The sequence below is a fragment of the Triturus cristatus genome, chromosome 5_1 (assembly GCF_964204655.1).
Source record: "Triturus cristatus chromosome 5_1, aTriCri1.1, whole genome shotgun sequence".
NCBI lineage: Eukaryota > Metazoa > Chordata > Amphibia > Caudata > Salamandridae > Triturus > Triturus cristatus.
The window spans coordinates 414,246,733-414,265,205 of NC_140587.1; the positions used below are offsets into that span (position 1 = coordinate 414,246,733).

Here is an 18,473-nt window from a genome sequence, read left to right on the forward strand (position 1 = left end):
AGCTAGGCAATTTGCCAGCATAATCGTTGGCGTCTAGTGGGCTTTTTGAGGGCTCCTTTCCCTCCCGGGGGCAGGAAGGCTGTAATTTTTGGAGGGGATGGGAGCATGGGCATGCCTGTTTTGGGCAGCCCCCACCCTAATTCAAATTTGCCCCAAAAAAATCCCTGGCAACTAGTGAGCAAATTTTAATTAGGGCTAGGGTTGCCAAAAACGGGCTTGCGAATGCCCTCACCCTAATAAAAATGTTCCCCCAAAAATCCCTGGCGTCTAGTGGGCTTTTTGGCGCCCCCTCCCCCCTGGGTGGGGGGGGGCATATTAGGGGCTTCTGCCCCCCAGGGAGGGCAGAAAGGCTGTCATTTTTGTGGAGGAGGGGTGGGGGCATTGGCATGCCCGTTTCGGGCAGCCCCACCCTAAAAAAAATTGTGCCAAAAAATCCCTGACGTCAAGTGGGCGTTCTGCCCCCCCCCCGGGGGAGGGGGGGGGGGCAGAACGACTGTAATGGTGGCGGGGGGTGGGGTCATTGGCGTGCCCATTTCGGGCAGCCCCACCCTAAAAAAAAATTGCGCAAAAAAAGACTGAGATTTTCCTGTGGGGGGGGGATTGACATGCCCTTTTTTGGGCAGCCCCCACCCCAACGTCAAAAAAAAGAAAAATCCCTGGTTTCTAGTGGCAGATTGAAGGCTACCGCGCCCATCTGCCCCCCAGGGGGGAGCAGAAAGACTCTAATTGTGAAAGACTGAATGTGGCTAAAAAAACAGGTGGTGAGCAAAGGCCCTTGCCAAAGGGGCCGCTCCCCCCTCCCTGATGCTAGTGGGTGGATCCCTGCTTGGGGATCGCCCTCTTGGGGTGATCCCCATGGAGGGATCCACTGGGGAAGGGGACCATTGGAAAGGGGAGATTCTCCCCTTTCCAACGATACCTCTCCCAAGTGTTTCGCTACTTGGGGGGCTGAGATAGCCCCACGACCACTGAAACTGAAACAAAGTTTGTTTCGTTTTTGTTTAAATGCCTATCGCGCGCCATGTGCGCGATCATCATTGCAACAAAATCTAAACATAGGCCTGGGGAGGTTGGGGGAGCTCTTCCCCCACCTCCACGGGCAAAAAAAAATGGGAAATAAGGTAGTCTATTGCACCGACTTTCCATTGTATGGTAGCCTATGGTAATTTTATCTACTGCTTTTATATGTATACCGTGGGACTCCCACTATGACGACCGGGATGATTCAAGCATGTGAATCTATGAAAGATACCAATACTGGAGAACCGTATTTAGTTAAGTAACTAATTTTCTTGTGCCCCTTGAAGTTCTTAGAGATTCACATGTGAACCTCCCACCTCCATTGAAGGAAAGAAGTAATTAACAAAAATTGTAATTGGGGACACAGAACCACACGGGAGCTCAGTGTCTATACAGGCTCTGCCTATGTCGACATTCACTCAGAAAAAGGTTTTGGATCCAACCAGAAAACAGTGGAGTTGTGCAAAGCTTGTGAATCTAGAAGAACGTGAAAAAGCAATATTTACTTGCAAGTAACTGATTTCTTTTAATTTGTTGTTCAGTCTTTATGCCAATGATTGACATTTTTCTGTGCCAGGCTTTCCAACTGTAAAACTTTATTTTGTGTAGGTAATGATGGAAGGTGGACGCAGTAAAGGGTTTGGGTTTGTATGCTTCTCATCTCCTGAAGAAGCCACTAAAGCGGTTACAGAAATGAATGGGAGGATTGTCGCCACCAAGCCATTGTATGTGGCGTTAGCCCAGCGCAAAGAAGAGCGGCAGGCCCATCTCACTAACCAATACATGCAACGAATGGCCAGTGTAAGGGCCGTGCCTAATCCTGTGATCACACCATACCAGCCTGCACCACCCTCTGGTTACTTTATGGCAGCAATCCCACAGGTAAAAGATGTTTACTCTTGGCAGCCCTTTTGTAGACCCCCTGCAAATATTAAAGGTGTTGGATTGGTGTTTTTGTGTTCCAAAATGTAGAAAAGTGATGTTGTATTGCCATTGCAATGTAATGTTAAAAAAAACTTGAGTAATTGATGCCTATTTATGAAATTTGATGTAAGACTGATGGGGGCAAAAGTGGTTACATTTTCTTTTTGTTGCTTTAAAATTGGATTTGGACCATCCATCTATTTGTGCACTGACATCCCCACTTTGATAAGGTTTGAAATCCCAAGAGGTATTGTATGCATTTGAGAGTGAAAGGGGGAATTGGACAGAGGTTGGTTTTTCCAAAACACCCTAAACAAATAGAAAGCATTGATACTTTGACATGTCATTTGTAGTCTGCTGATTGAATTTGCAGATTTTTCTTTCAGTGAGCTTAAGTTTTCAGCATCTACTGTGTATATCTGCCCACGCCTGCCATCTAGTGTGGAATTCGGAATAGCACAAGAAGTGCTTTCAGTGTTGTGACTCCGTGATACATCCACTGAAATCCTTAATGCTGGAGGATATAGTTTCCAACTTAGATTGTTTTTTGCATACCCATGAATGCTTCGCATTATGGATCATTTATAATTTGGAGACCAAGTGAACTGAAGACTTCCAAAATATAACATATCCAAGAGGACTGTACGCTAGTAATTCCTTGTGAAGAACCTAGGGCCAGGTCATAGACTGGCTCACGTCAGGGGGAGGTAATGGAAAATAATCCTTTTAAGTTATGCCCTGTTAGGACCGGCATAGAGTCTGTAACCTCTGCTTGTAGTGTGTCCATGATGAAGGTGCTAGTTTGGTGCTCAAGGCCTTTTTTTGAAAAATAATGTTCGGCATGGAAGGATATACTTGGGTGCACTATGCCCTCATGAACACAGATTTTACCATGTTGACACCTGGTGCAGTCTTTGAGGTCTTAAGGGATTTGAATCCGGATTTGGTAAGCACTTTCAGCTGTCATAGGTTCAACAAGACCTTGGCCTATTGCCTGTTTCTTCAAAAAGCCCTGCATGCCTATGTTCTTCAGAGCACCCAACTTCACCATCACCGTCCCTTTCTCCACACGCGTGCAGATTTAAAGGATGACATGAGATGACCATCACCACAGACGCGTCTCTTTCAGGGTTTGGGGCATACATGGCTGACTTCACGACAATGTGCTGGCTGTTCCGTTGTATTTCTTCCCATTTTAAATGACTGCAAAACAAGTTGTCTGACACACAATATGACTTCCATGTACTGTATTAAAAAATACCCAAGCACATACTCTACAGTTCTGTCCAGGACTATTTATGCAATTTGCAATTATCGCTTATCGTAAGCACTTGCTGGCAGTTCACTTCTCAGTAGTCCATAACTTTGCTGATACAAGTAGAGACTCGGAGACTCTCAAACGGCATATTAACGCCCAAGTTCCCAAGCAGGACTTTTACTGTTGTGGGACCCCGATAATTTGTTTGCCATCCAAGCAAGCTTAAAATGTAGAAGCCTTGCCATCAAGTATCCAGGTCCCTTAACTCTTGAGGATAAGTTATGGATAAATTGATCTGGTATATTTGCATGCTATATGCCTCTGCAGTCAATTATCTCATATATATTGCTCAGGATGCTACAAAAGATGCTCCTTCTAAGTGTTCCAACACGGTAATAATCCATACCACACTTCTCTTCTAAACATCTGTGCATCTATACCAAGGACAGCCATGTCCACAATTCCTCAGTCAGCATCTCAACCAACTGCTTCATCCCCAATTCCAAATCCCTTAATTTAATTATTTGGCACCTATGGTCATAGAAATGTTGATAATTGCAAGTGTCACAGGGATGTATGCAAATTCTAAAGGAAACTAGAAAGCCTACTAGTTCGTGTTATGCAGCTAGATAGAAACGTTTTGTAACTTCCTGTACGGCGTTGACATTGTCTGCTACCTTTTACACTTGCCCCAAACTCTTGTAAGAAAAATAGCCACAGTAACTTTACTGGGTAGCCTCTTCATCAGACATCTTCTGCAGAGATGCTGCTTTGTCTTCAGTTTACACATTTACTACAGTCTTGTGTGGAAAGTCACAGATGTGAAGAAGCACAAGTGGGCCAAACAAAGCTCAAAACTTTGTTCCAAGAGTCACCTTGCTCTACCGACAGGTCAAATTTTTTGTTTTGAGCTCTGCTTTTCAGTGCACGCACCGTATGATATATGGCAGCATATGCTACATACAGAGAACATTACATATAAAAATAATTTTTTGGCATGTTTCAATACAGAGTCCCATGAACCCCAGATGCTAACCAGTAGAGATTTGCCTGTTGCTCTTTTAAATATGTCCGATCAGCCTTTGGTTTAGCAGTATTCTCTTTCTAGTGCACAGACTTGCTGAAGGACATTCATCACAGCGGGCGACTACAGTCTGAGGTGAAGTCTATGTCCTGACGCATTGTGGGTTTCAGGAATGTATCAAGAGTAACCTTCTAAGGAAAGCATGTCTTTTTTTTTTTTTATTTAAAGGTGCATTATTCCGAATCTAACACTAGATGGCAAGAGTGAACACCAGTTATTCTACACTTTGTAGCAGGCACCAATATGTTTGGTGATATGCAGTTATTTAACATTCTGTTTTGATACATCTAGTAACTTTATATACTGTATCGTGGTTTTTTTTTTTTTTTACAAGATTCAAGCATGATATTTTGAAACAAAATATAACTTTTTAAGATCTCAACCTCAATTATTAGCTGTATTTTAAGCAGACTTTCTTTACTAGAAGCATATCTTGTTCAATTATGTATAAATGTTCCCCCTTAATGTAAAAAATTGTGCATCTAGAAACTCTTGTTAAAGGACTGATCTGTCAGCACCCTACTCTTACTTTTCTAAAGTCCCCTTTCTAAATATTGTACTAACACGTTTAGGTTTTTAACCATTTTGTTCCAAACATTATTGTGAACCTGTGAGTGGACGGACCATGACAAGGTTCTATTTAGTATATTAGTAGAGTGGAAATACTTTGAGAATTTAATGTGGCCGTAATATTTAGGCGTTGTGAACAAGATCAATATAGCTTTTTCTCTATTTTCTGTATCGCGCTTTAAAAAGCATTCATTGGTAATGTGTTACCAAACTATTCTAAAATATCTTTGATTTTGTCAAGCAGACTCAGAACCGTGCAGCTTATTACCCTGCTGGCCAGCTTACCCAACTAAGACCCAGTCCTCGCTGGACTGCACAGGGGGCTAGACCTCATCGTGAGTAATTTATTTAATTCTTGCACATGAATGGTGCTGTAAGCCAAATGACCTTACTGATAAATATTATTTAAATCATGCATATGTATTGATTGTTGCTGTACGTGTTGAAGTGAGGTAGGGCTCAGTTTTTCTGTAAAACAAGTGCTGGGGTTGCCAGTTACCAATGTTGCCTTGCCTCTATTTCACCTCATTCCACTACCACACGCTTCCTGTCTTTCAACTTTCAGTTTTTCCAATCCAATTTTCTGATCATCACATGCAAACTTCATCCCCCCCTCCTCATTAATGCTGGCTCTCACCATCTGCAACCATAGGTGCAAAGATGCACTGCTGTAATATCCAACCCTTATTTCTATTTAAGTTGTTAAGCAGGGAACGATTGATCGCTTATTTTCATGATAATTATGGAAGTGGACAAGGAACCCAGCAGATTAATTTGTGTGTGTGTGTGCAAGTGGCATTTACCTTGGCAAAACACTGACTAGGAGTATCCTTATTTACAGAATTGGAATACGCTTCTACTTGCTCTGGTCCCTTTGATGTTGAGGCTTCTGCATTGTAGGATCTTAATTTTAAGTATTGATAAACAGAATTCCCTCCAGTTTTCAAAGAACCTGGAACAAATCAGCCCCATACTTAAATTACAAATTAGATTACAAAAAAGCATAATTCATACTGTGTAGCATCTTCTTAAGGCCATTCCAATCTCAACCCTCTAAACTACCCCCGCCATGTAATCCTAAAATTGCTGCCCACCTTAAGACCGATTAAGGTACAAGGACTGATAGGCCTAACCTTAGGAGAGCTAAGGAAAATAAACACCCAGTCCGTAGGCATCCAATCCTTAGGCATTTTCTTTCCAGATTTTGAGTGTTACATTAGAACACCTTTGTTCAGTCCATTTTTTGTCCGTTTTTCTGTCTGAATGTTTTAATCACTTTGTCTTCTGATGCAGTGAAGTATACTAACACTTTATTTAGCGTTTGAGTGCATTCATTCTATTTTAAGTTGCCCTGCTTATTTGTCAAGTGTCCTTGTGGCAGAGAGAAAGCAGGTTCTGACCCTCATCTGGTCAGTGAGGTGTGCCTTCCAGTTCTCACTTCACTAAAAACTGAGTTCTGCTCTAAAGTGTCATAAAGGACACCTCAAATAGGGACATTATGCTGAGTCAAATTAGAGCACATGCTGGCGAAGGACAAAAAGAAATGGTCTGCATGGAAGCATTTGCATCAGTTACTGTTTTTGTTTGGGAGGAGGGGTGTGACCTGTTGTGACCTCTCTGAAAAGCCCCTTTTAATCTAATTTTAGTAGTAATCCAGACAATCCATTCGAATTTCCACCGCCTCTGCCCACAGAGACCTCCTTAATTAAAATTCAGAATTAGCTCATAATCTTCTACTTAATTAAATACTATAACTCAGAACGGTTACCTCCATCCACATCTTACACCAAAGGAGCAGCTCAGCACATTTCACTTCTGTTATTATGCATTCATTAGGTTGGAGAAACATACAGCTTCCCATCCGTGCTCTTTCAGGGTAGACTTTTCTAGCCACTTGATACACATTTGTGCACTTCCAGCTCGGGATAATACTTTTTGGGGGGAAATCAAGGCCTTTCTTTTGTTGCACACACAACACAGTGAATTTCAGTAGCTAGTGACTGTTGATGCTATTAAGAGCCAATGGCAGACTTGCAGGAATAACACACATACATTCTCACTCGCTTCTCCATTATCAGGCCTCTGTAGTCCTTAACATAGCAGTGTTCGTACAATGAAATAATATTCAAAACAGCCATAGGTTATACAGGACCTCATTCTGTGACCGGTACTCTGGCCGATCAGGAGGGTGGAACTTAGACCCCCATATCCCCACAGAGGCTGAGCTGCTTTATTTTCTACCAAGGTCAAGCTAACAGCAAGGGTACTGCCAGAGATCTTCCTCTGAAGAGTTTTTTCTTCAGATTCTGGTATTAAGCGTTTACTCCAGTATTGGAACTTTCATAGATTCCCATTGCTTGTATCATTCCCCGTCGGGATGGGAGTCCCCGGTAAATAAAAAAACTCCATAGAAATAGCTCGTTTTGTAGCATATCCACCTCTTTTTGTAAAAGAGACCACATAAAATGAACAGCCAATCAGAACAGCCTCAGCCCATAGAACCTTCCTGAGAGAGCCTCAGATGTTCTACCGCACACTGTTCAAGGGAGTCTCCTCTGAGCTCTGCTCCGTTTTCTTCAATGTATTCCTTAAATTTCAACCTGATCTTTCACTTCAACTCTTCACTTGTCAGACAAGGTGAAGAAGGCTCTTTTCAAAGCTTGTGCCACCTTCTCCAAGAAGAGACTTTATGTGGAGGACAAACATAAAGACTGTATTTATTGTTTGTATCCTGACCACAAAGCAAAATCTGTCCTACCTTCTCCACCAAGACCTTGCGGGACCGTGAGGGGCGTCTGCTCACTTGGCTTCCGAAACTGAAATCACAGAAAGATCCTGTCTCCAGTGACACTGATGCTTCATCTGCTACTTCGAGGAGGTCTCAAAAAAGGGGTAGGGCTTCACCTACTACTTCTTCAGACCCCCCTTCAAAAGCCTTACAAAAGACCTCTAAGTCTGACAGGCGTAGTCCCATCAAATATCCTCACCGAGGTGTAAAGGAGAGGGAAGGACTTGTCCCAGAAGTGGCACCAGAAAAGAAGACGAGCTATGTGCCTTCTACTTCTCCTTCTGAGGAGGCTAAAACTTTTTTAAAAAACAGCTTCTGTCCCACCTGATGGTAAAGCTGAGAGAAAAATTTGCTCGACGACATCGATTCCGTCGGCGACCATTTCAAAAGCTTCGACGCCTTGCACAGATATCCAATTCACCCTGTTGTCGCCGTCTACTCTCATGACGTCCACGTCGACGAGGATGACGCCGGTGATGGTGTCTACAGCGACGACGACTGCTTCCAGCTTGATCATGACGACGGTCTCAACGACGGTCCCGTCGATGGTGGTCCTCTCCCCGTCGACTACTCAAACATCGTCGACGATACAAAATGTGGCAATTTCAATACGGAAACGTCGCATTACACCAGGGATGGCTTCTCCCCGAAAAGTGACACCTCTGCCTCCAGCTCTCCTTTTAGAAGAGGAGTTTTCTGAGGACGATGGCGGTCCTTACGGTGCTGCCGTTAGCACTTCACAGCTGCATGTCAAATATCAAGACTCAGACGAGTACTACATGGAGCAGCAACAATATGAGCCACAATTAAGGTCTCGGGAGATCAGCTGTATGCCATCTTCCCTCATTACGGACTTGCAGTTCATGCTATCTGATTATAGAAGGAGATTTCCTACACAATCTTCTGCCCAGGAAACAATGCAAGTGCCTTCTACTCCACTTGCCCATTCGGTTACACCTCAGCTTTCTCCTCAAACTTTGTTGCCGGAGTTACCTGAACCGCAACAAACGGTGGTTACTGTCCAGGATTATTCATCTGATGATGACCAGGGAACAACCCCCATGTGCCACCGAATCCAAACATCTACATCTTCTACGTCTGGAGGCACACAAACTACTCAAAGGAGCGATAAAACCGGTCCCTCAATCCCAACGGGGAGAAGGATTCTATTCCCAGTTCTTCCTTGTTCAAAAGACTGTAGAAAATTGGCGCCCTATTTTAGACCTGAGGGAGCTAAACACCTCTCATCAAGCTCTCGTTTCTGATGGTCTCCTTATAGGACATTTTGCAGCTCCTCAATCAGGGAGATTACATGGCCACTCTGGACCTCGAGTACGCATACTTTCATGTCCCCATCCACACTGCTCACAGGAAGTTTTTACGCTTTACAGTACCCAAGAGCCACTTTCAATTCAAGGTCCTGCCTTTCAGACTCTGATCCGCCCTCCGGATTTTCACAAAGGTCCTAGCCCCTGTAGCAGAATTTCTCAGGAAACAGAAGCTCAAGGATTCTTACTTTAATATCCTGATGAACAGCAGGCCCTAGAGTACCACAGGTTTATCCATGAACAGCTTGCATTATCAATGCAAAGTCCTTCCATATGGGATAAAATCAGCCCCAAATGTGTTTATAAAAGTGCCTTGCAGTAGTATCAGCTGTGAGTCGAAACGGCAGGGAATACCCCTATCTAGACAAGCTAGCTAGCTGGAAAAGTTGAGCTCACTGGCACAGTACCAGGACAGCATACCACTGAGGCAAATGCTACACAAACTAGGGTTCTCACTGAACCAGGAGAAATGACCAAATCCCAAGAACGTTTTTCTGAGAGCAACATTGAACTCTGTAAAGGCAAAAGAATTCCTGATACAATAGAGCGCTCTGCATTGAAACAGCAAGCTTGCCTCAGCCAGCAGAAGCAGAGATGAAATTAATAGGTATGGTGGACTGATGCACTTCATTTATTCTTTTCCTCTTGCCAGACTCCATATGAGATCGATCCAATAATTGTTTCAAAGCCACTAGGTACAATTGAGGAGCGAAGAGGTTTTAGTGGTTGTCACAGAGGAATGTACAGAAAGGTGAAAAGCAGAAAACATCACAGCAGGCATACCCCTCATACAACGGTCCCCTTCTGTAACCATCACAGCAGATGCATCCCATTGGGGTGGGGTGCACATATTGGGGTTCTCAACGTCGGGTCACTGGAGCTGGTAGGATGGAGTGAAGCTCGTAAGTTGTCTAGAGTTAGACAGTTGTCTTAGTGCTGAAACCTTTCCACAGGCATTTCAGAAGAAAGGGGACCAGATACAAACTGACAACGTGACCACAATGTTCTTTCCTTACTAAGAGTTGGAACAAGATCCCCAATCCCATCCACGCTTGCAGAGGAAATATGAAAGTAAGCAATACAGACAAATTTACCACGGATAGCCATACACCTTCAAAGTATGCTTAATGTAGAAGCACACAAATTAGGTGGACGAAACAGTTCATGTGAGTGGGAAGTAGACCAAGAGGTAGTACACGCATTACCCCACAAACAGACCTATTCACACAAACACATTAGAATGGGTGCCGCCAGGACGCGTGATCGTTTTTTCTATCAAAAAGACATGATGAACACTCACGTGTTCTACTCCCTCGTCACCATCGCTGTGATCGCATACTCAACCGCATTTTGGTTGATTATTGACCTTTAATTACTTCAATACACTACTATTTAGATTATTATTCATCCCCTAATCGCAGCACAGTTTTCTTGAGATTTGCATAACCAAGCATACCTACTCCTACCCGATTTTATGATTGACACAAGCTGGTTCCCGGGTTGGAATTATCACCGGTTTTGGGCCCTGAAGACTCGTGGGATTATTTTTCCCTGACGAAACACGTGTCGGCTGGTTGCATTTCTCAAAGGAATAAAAGAACATCCATTACCATTGAAGAAATCTGTACATCTTGCTTTTTCTACTGTAGTTTACCTAAACACCCTACACGCATACTTGCTGAGCGCCATCACTTCCTACACACTAAAACCCTTTCACGAATTTGTTCACAAACCACGTAAACAGAAAATGGCAAACTTCGCTTCCAGTTATCCTCATTGCTTATCTGTATGAAGTGCGTTCGACAAACTTATAGGTGAAATTTGCATACACTTTACACCGATCCCACCTCTAGAGATGGATGTGTAAGCAGACGTGCCTGAAGATAATCTGGATGATGGTCCAGGCAGACAAAATATGATTCTTATATCTGATGGAAGTGGCACAAAGCACTGTAATAGTTGCCAACCTTTCAGAACTTGCTATCAATAAAAAGGGGGCTATCTAGTCCTAGCGTAGCAGCATGGCTCTCAAGGACATAAAATGTGGACGCCTGGTGCATAGAAGTTAGAAGCCAGAAAACCCATGATGTATAAATGCTGTACAGCCAAGTGAACAGATTCGTCCAGTGGTGTAGAAAGGAAAGTTTTGCACAACTTAACAGGGGAGACGACAATCATTGGGTACCAAACCCGACCTAGATGCAGGTCTATCATACAGATCCTTCAAAATACACTAATCTGCAATTGTAGGAAAAAGCCTCTTTACTACACTAATCAAGTTGTTGAAAAAAATTGTTTGCGCCTACGTGAAACCTGACCTGGTCCTAACACAGATAATTAGGGTCCCGCTCATGCACAAAACAGGACTCAAACGTATGACAATGAAAACAGCATTGCTCTTTGCCATATCTTTGCTATAGTCAGTGAATTACAAACACTCCCCATACTGGAATTGTAACTACGGATACACAAGGACTAGTGACCATGGAGGACCAACCTTCAGGTCCTACCAAAAGTGATCTTGTGTCCACGTCAACCAGTCCACACAACTGCAGCCTACTTCCAACAGCCAATGCCACAGGCAGAGTAAGCACTACACATACCGATACCCCTTGAGAACAGTAAAGTATTACATAGAAGAAGCAAAGCGGTGCACAAAAGCATAGCCAATGAAAACAATATGGAAAGGTTGCGTATTAAACTGATTCCCAGCCTGATATGTAATGCACAGCATGTGAATCTGTGAAATACACCAGTGCTGTTGCATTTTAGTTACTTGTCACTAAAGTGTTGCTGAACATTCTTTTGCTGGCCTGTTTGAATAAATCCTAGGTTGGAGTAATGACTCCTAAATTAAGGCTAAACTGAATTGATATTTTGAATGTAACTGTATGAAAGAATAGTAATCCCACTTAAAATTTTCATAACATCAATTTTCGATATTTTAAATGCAGCTTTCCAGAACATGCCTGGTGCAATACGCCCAGCTGCTCCAAGGCCGCCAACATTTAGTGCTATGAGACCAACTTCTTCTCAAGTACCAAGAGTTATGTCTGCACAGCGTGTTGGTGAGTAGTCAGCACATATATTTTTTTTAGCTAACCATAGATGTTCATTTACTTAGCTTGCGTTCTGTTTTCCAGCTAATACATCAACACAAACAATGGGGCCACGACCAGCTGCTGCTGCTGCTGCAACTGCTCCTGCAGTACGAGCTGTTCCTCAATACAAGTATGCTGCAGGTGTCCGTAATCCCCAGCAGCATCTCAGTGCACAGCCTCAAGTCACAATGCAGCAGGTGAGTTGCTTTTGATTAGATTGATTCTATCAATGTTGAGTTGTAGGAGATACTTCCAAGTTGAATCCTGAATGTCCAAGAAAGTATATATTATAAATACCAAGAGATTAAATTAATGATTTCATCCAGGTTACTGAAGTTAAGACAAGGTTAAAGTTGGCATTACAGAAAACCACCTATATGCATTCATTTTTGCTTGTGCCATTAATAGAATCCTGCCCCACCTAAAGTCCTCTTTTTCTTTTTTGCCTGCCAGATAAAAACTCTTTGAGAAAGTGCCTCTTTTGACATAGCCACCCCACATTTTGCTTGGACAATGATGTGGTTTCGATTGCAAGTGCACAAGGTCCCTGCCAACCAGTGTAGGAAGCTGGCTCTGTATATACTATACCAAAATGAGGTATAGTGTGCACAGTGTGTAGTAGAACCCCAAGGTTAGGCAGAGGTTAAAGTAAATAGCACCTTATTCCCCATTTGTGGTAGTGTAGGCAAGCAGTAAGGCTTTATCAGAGGGTAGTGTTAAGCATTTGTTGTACACACTCGGGGAAGAAATGATGTCACACACTCAGACTGAACTCGGACCAATTTGTTTATTTAAAAAGTATTTGGTTATTTTATTTCTACAGCCAAGCCTGGTGCTGGTAAGTGAAATAATACTTTGCAATATTTATGCAGTAAATTACAGTTGAATGCAGGTTCAAATGCAGTTGGTTGATTTACAGGTAAGTCAACAGTTCGAAGTCACTTTTCAGATTATTTTTCACATTACTTTACAGATTACTTTTAACTTACTTTTTCTACTCCGTGTGATATGCTTGTATATCACACTGGGACATTTCCTAGAATAAACATAAGTAAATCCGTTTTGGTACATTTGCAGTTTCTTAGGTTCCGATACAAACCAACACCACAGATTTTTCACCAGAAAGCAGTCAATGCAGTCCTATGGGAGAAAACCAGGTTATTGATTTAACAGTAAGTGCTTAAGTTTGGAGGTTGGTTTTCTGGGGTTAGAACCGGGGTTCCCCCATGGTCAAGGATGCACTCTGAAAGCACCCTCAGCGGCACGAGGGTGGCTGGTGCAGAGTGCTGATGCCCAATGTTATCCAATGCGGGATAGGGGGCCTCCAGTTGGTGGCTGCTCACGAGCAGGCCACAAGGTTGTGGGAGCAAATCTCCTGGAGTTAGGCTCAGGGCAAAGGGGGATCCGATTTAGCACACAAGGTGCACCCACAGCAGCGGCAGGGTGCTGGTTTGGTGTTGGGTTTTCAATGGGAGTTGCCGGTTTTGGATTTTGGCTGCAAGCTCGGTCCAGGAAGACTTCCGGGATAAACCAATAGCAGGTAAGTTGGAGGTCTTGGGGACATAGGTGCAATTTGAGTTCTTTTCTGCAGGGCGGCTGGATGTAGGGGTGTCTATTCAGGTCAGATTTCACCTTACTGGGCCATTCCCAATTGGAGGTGGTCTCTGTGCAGAGGCTTCAGGTGACGTCGGGGAGTCTGGGAGGGGTCAACCCACGGTAGACACTGACTCTGGAGCGCTGTGGGACTTCGCTAGGACCGGTGGGCGACCCGGATTTGAGCTGTAGGTGTTGGGTGCAGTGGTCGTTCCAGGCATCGGGTTTCTTTGTCTTCTGCAGGCTCAGTCTGTCTTGGGAGTTTCGTTTGAAGGAAGTCAGTCCTCCCAAGGGTTTTGTAGGTCGCTGGCTGCAGGACAAGGTGACTTTTGATGCAGGATCTCTGGGCCAGTAAGGCTGGGGACAAGTCAGTTCTTTTCTGCAGTCTCCTCTGCTGGGTGTCTTTCGTCGTTCTTAGGTTGCGGGAATCTGTCTTCTTGGTTCAGGGCTGCCCCTAAATACTGTATTTAGGGGCGTTTTAGGGGTCTTGAGGTCAGTAGCCAATGGGCTACTGACCTTAGGGCGACTACACCCATGGTGTGCTCACCCCACGTGGGGCACTGAGCATAATCCTGATTGGAGAGTGCCTGTCATCTGCAAGATGGCTCGCACTGAAGAGTGGGCTTCATGTCTCCTCCCCCACCTGAGGGGTGGGGTATGGCAGAGGTGGGCACACCTTCTGGGCTGTTGTAATTTTTCCTGCCTGTCTTTCCGCCGAAAAGGAGGGGAGACAGGAAGGGGGCCTGCTCCTGATAGCATGAGAGACTTGGGGTCGCATTACAAAGGCAGCAAGGCCTTTGAATCTCCCTTGCCACAGATGGCTCTACCTGACCTGGAGGGAGGTGTGACCACCTCCCCTCAGGAAAAGTCTTTCTGTAGTAGGGGATCTCTGTGTATAGTCATTGTGAGAAGTTGGCCTGATGTATGATGTCACTAGTTATAGTGTACACCTTATATCAGTCCAAATACCCTTATGGTGATTGGTTGTAAAGTCAACCTTATAGACCAGCTATCCTAGTGGTAGCATGGACAAGAGCAGTCTTAGGCTAAACTCTGAATGGCATGTGAAGCCAGCTGTGATACCATATATAATCCCTTGAATACCAAATGAAAGGACACCACAACAGATATATATAAAATAAAGTGTATTTATTCTAGTCAAACCCTCAGCACTCTTTATGAGATTAGAGGTAAGTACAACACAGTCTTATTAATGCATACAGTAAGTCACACAGGTAAGTAATACAGTTAGGCCCTAGGGGCCACGCAAACCATATACTAAATAAGTGGTATAAGAACCACTGTCACGGAAATAGAATAGGCCTAGGCCTAGGGAATCGCTGGGGCTACCCTACACTAGCGTTAGTTAGGAGGTGGGAGGCCCACGGGATTCGTGTGCAGAGTGGAAACACTCACGCGTAATGCGTAAAAGTCAATAGCAATGTTACAGTTTAGAAATAGATAGATTTAGGACACTTCCGGAGTAGCTAGGAAGTTGAGACTTGAAAACTAGACACTAGGATAGTCACTATCCTGATGAGCACCGGAGTACCCAAGTTACCTAGCCCACAGGCTGCGGGTGCATAGGGGTGAAGATGCGTCGTTTTCGTCGTCGACTCCTATGGATGCCTGAAGAAAGATGCTGACAGGCAGTCAGGAGAGAGTGTCCGGTGGATCCCAAGCCTGGGATCAAGAAGAGAAGAAACCTGCAAGCAGAGGGGACAGAGTCAAGGTCACTAGCCAGTGACCATGTGGGACCAGGAAGGAACCAGGCGATGTCGTGAAGAGTTGCAGGTGAAGGTGAAGCTTGTCGCTGCAGCCAGGAGGACCAGGAAGCGTCGAGGACGACCAGGACCAGGAGGCGAGCTGTCCCACGAAGGCTCTTGCTGTCGGCGGCGTCGAAGTTGGACTAGGACTCACCAAGCCTTGGCAAGCGGAACCCACGAAGAACAAGGGACTTGCTTCTGGTGCAGACCAGGAAGGTCTGGGGTGCTTCTTCTTTGCAGAGAAGCGGGAGCCAGTCTGGAGGAGCCAAACCAGCGCAGAAGATTTCAGGGAGCGTCGTCACAAAGGCCACTAGCCAGCGGGCAAGCAACCGGACAGACGCGGCAAGCAGGAAAATGCTGAAGGGCCCCACGCAGGACTCGTGGAGTGTGGGGGGCTGGTCTTCGGTGCAGATGGTGCTTGGGGTTGGGGCTTCTCAATCCCCGGTGCACAACTTCGAGGGTACCTCAGAAGCTGCGCTGTAAGTTACTAGCCACTTTTCCCAGGTAGCCGGTCCCACGTCGCTCGTCGCCTCCACGGATCTCAGCTCTGCTGCAGATGTGGATGAGGGTCGGAGAAGTCTGGAAATCAAGGCTCTGGTCAGGCTCTGCAATCGGTTCCTCGTCGAACGTTTCACAAAGCAAGGGGTAGTCACTTGATGGTGCCTGTTTGCACAGGGTAGCCACTCCTTGGCTACAAGGGAGATTCTTCAGTCTTCTTCTTTCGTCGAATGTCGAAGGTCCAGAGTTTCTGTTCAGTTTTGCAGGTTCAGGATAATCTAAAGTCTTGAGGCCCAACTCCCACTCTTATACTAATCTGGGGGGCTGGGATACCTGCTAGGTCACGCCTTATGGGTGGGACCTGGGAGGGGGTGGTTACACCCACTTCCCTTTGTCCAGTTTCGCGCCAGAGCTGGGGCTGGAGTGCCCCAGCGCCGGTTTGAACTGGACTATGCAAGGAACACCTTGTGTGCCCCAGGCATGTCTCATTCCTTTCAGCCCACCCTGCCCCAATACACTAAAGGCTGTCTGGGGAGGTGCTAGCACCTCCCCAAGCAGGAAACCTATTGTCCAGGCCTCCCTGGCTGGGATCACTCCCAGCAGCAGGAGGTCAGACTTGTGTCGTGGCAGCAGCATCCATTTTGTGATGCTGAGGCTTTGGTCAGAGGCTAACAGTTGAAGTATGATTTTAACATGTCTTTCCCTCTAGAAGGGGGGAATAATATTCTCATGTCCAGAAATGGCATGGGGGTATTATTCCCGAGTGTTAGACACCTTACACGACATGTTTTGATAAAGCCAAACCATAGTTACCATAACCGTCTAAGATTATAAGGTACTTTAAGAGTATATGGTAGGCTATATCATAGAACAGCTATAAGGACATGGTTCCGAAAGCTGCAGACAGGCTCAGCTCATGCTAGAGCACCATCTCACATGTTACCAAGCACTCTGCCTCCAGGATTGTCAAGGCCTGCCATAGGAGTGACTGATAGGTACACATGTGTCCATATGTAAGTTAGGTATAGGAATACTACACCTAAGCAAGGGGTGATTACACGACCTTGCCCCAGCTGAGTGATCAGCCAGTTGTGTCAAAACGAAAGGCCAGGCCAGGGGTGGCACAATACATGCTGCAGCCCCTGGTAGGCCTAGGGTACACCTATGCCCTGGGTACCTAGGGTACACTGTACAGGGCCCAATAAGGTGATCCTATCCAAATGGGTTATGCACCTAAAGTACATAGTAGTAATTTAGAGAGAGAACAGCAGGGCTGTGGGTCTGATTAGCAGGCCCACAGCCACATCTAAGTCGAAAACCAGTAAAGCAAAAGCAAAAAGTGGGGGTGAACATAGAAAGCAGACCCTACTCTCCTACACAACCCCCCCCCAAACTTAGGGACATTAAACTAACCTTGACCAGTTGAGTCTTCATGTTCTAAGTGGAAATATCGGGAGAGTCCATCTGCATTGGCATGGTCAGTCCCAGGTCTATGTTCCACTGTGAAGTCCATCCCCTGTAGGGAAATGGACCACCTAAGAAGTTTGGGATTTTCACCCTTCATCTGATTTAGCCACAAGAGGGGCTTATGGTCTGTCTGAATCTTGAAGTGAGTGCCAAACAAGTATGGCCTCAGCTTCTTCAGGGCCCAAACCACAGCAAAGGCCTCCCTCTCAATAGCTGACCAACGTTTCTCTCTAGGGGTCAGCCTTCTACTTATAAAAGCAATTGGCTGGTCTTGACCATCTACATTCAGTTGTGAAAGAACAGCTCCCACACCTAACTCAGAAGCATCTGTCTGGACAATGAACTCTTTGGAGTAGTCTGGACTTTTCAGAATAGGTGCACTGCACATGGCCTGCTTCAGGTCATCAAATGCTTTTTGACAGCTTGCTGTCCACTGAACTTTCTTTGGCATCTTCTTGGAGGTCAAGTCATTAAGTGGTGTCACTATGGACCCATAGTTCTTAACAAACTTTCTGTAGTACCCAGACAGGCCCAAGAAAGCTCTGACCTGAGTCTGGGTAGTTGGAGGAGCCCAGTCCTTTATGGTCTGGATCTTGCTCTCCAGTGGTTGAACCTGACCCCCACCAACTAGGTGGCCCAGGTATACAACCTTGCTCTGCCCTATCTGGCACTTAGTGGCCTTGATAGTGAGGCCTGCCTTTTGCAGGGCCTCTAAAACATTCCTCAGGTGGACCAGGTGATCCTCCCAGGTGGAGCTAAAGACAGCAATATCATCGAGATAAGCTGCACAATAATCATCCAACCCAGTAAGGACTTGATTCACCAGCCTTTGGAAAGTGGCAGGTGCATTCTTCAAACCAAAGGGCATTACCACAAATTGATAATGTCCTCCTGGGGTCGAGAAAGCAGTTTTGGCCTTTGCACTCTCAGCTAGTCTGATTTGCCAGTAGCCTGCTGTTAGGTCAAATGTGCTCAAAAACTTAGCAGCTGCCAGTCTGTCAATGAGCTCATCTGCCCTAGGTATTGGGTGGGCATCTGTCCTAGTGACAGCATTGAGACCTCTGTAATCCACGCAA

The 18,473-nt window shown here is 45.2% G+C and overlaps 1 protein-coding gene across 2 annotated transcripts in view; it reads left to right on the plus strand.

Annotated features, from left to right (window-relative positions):
- PABPC1 (poly(A) binding protein cytoplasmic 1) overlaps positions 1-18,473 on the plus strand; it is a 541,973-nt gene that overhangs the window by 365,886 nt on the left and 157,614 nt on the right. For both annotated transcript variants that reach the window (XM_085605165.1, XM_085605166.1), the window contains exons 9-12: positions 1,630-1,902; positions 5,101-5,191; positions 11,927-12,040; positions 12,116-12,270. In XM_085605165.1, coding sequence (XP_085461291.1) covers positions 1,630-1,902; positions 5,101-5,191; positions 11,927-12,040; positions 12,116-12,270 — 633 coding nt within the window. The remainder of the gene's footprint in view (positions 1-1,629; positions 1,903-5,100; positions 5,192-11,926; positions 12,041-12,115; positions 12,271-18,473) is intronic.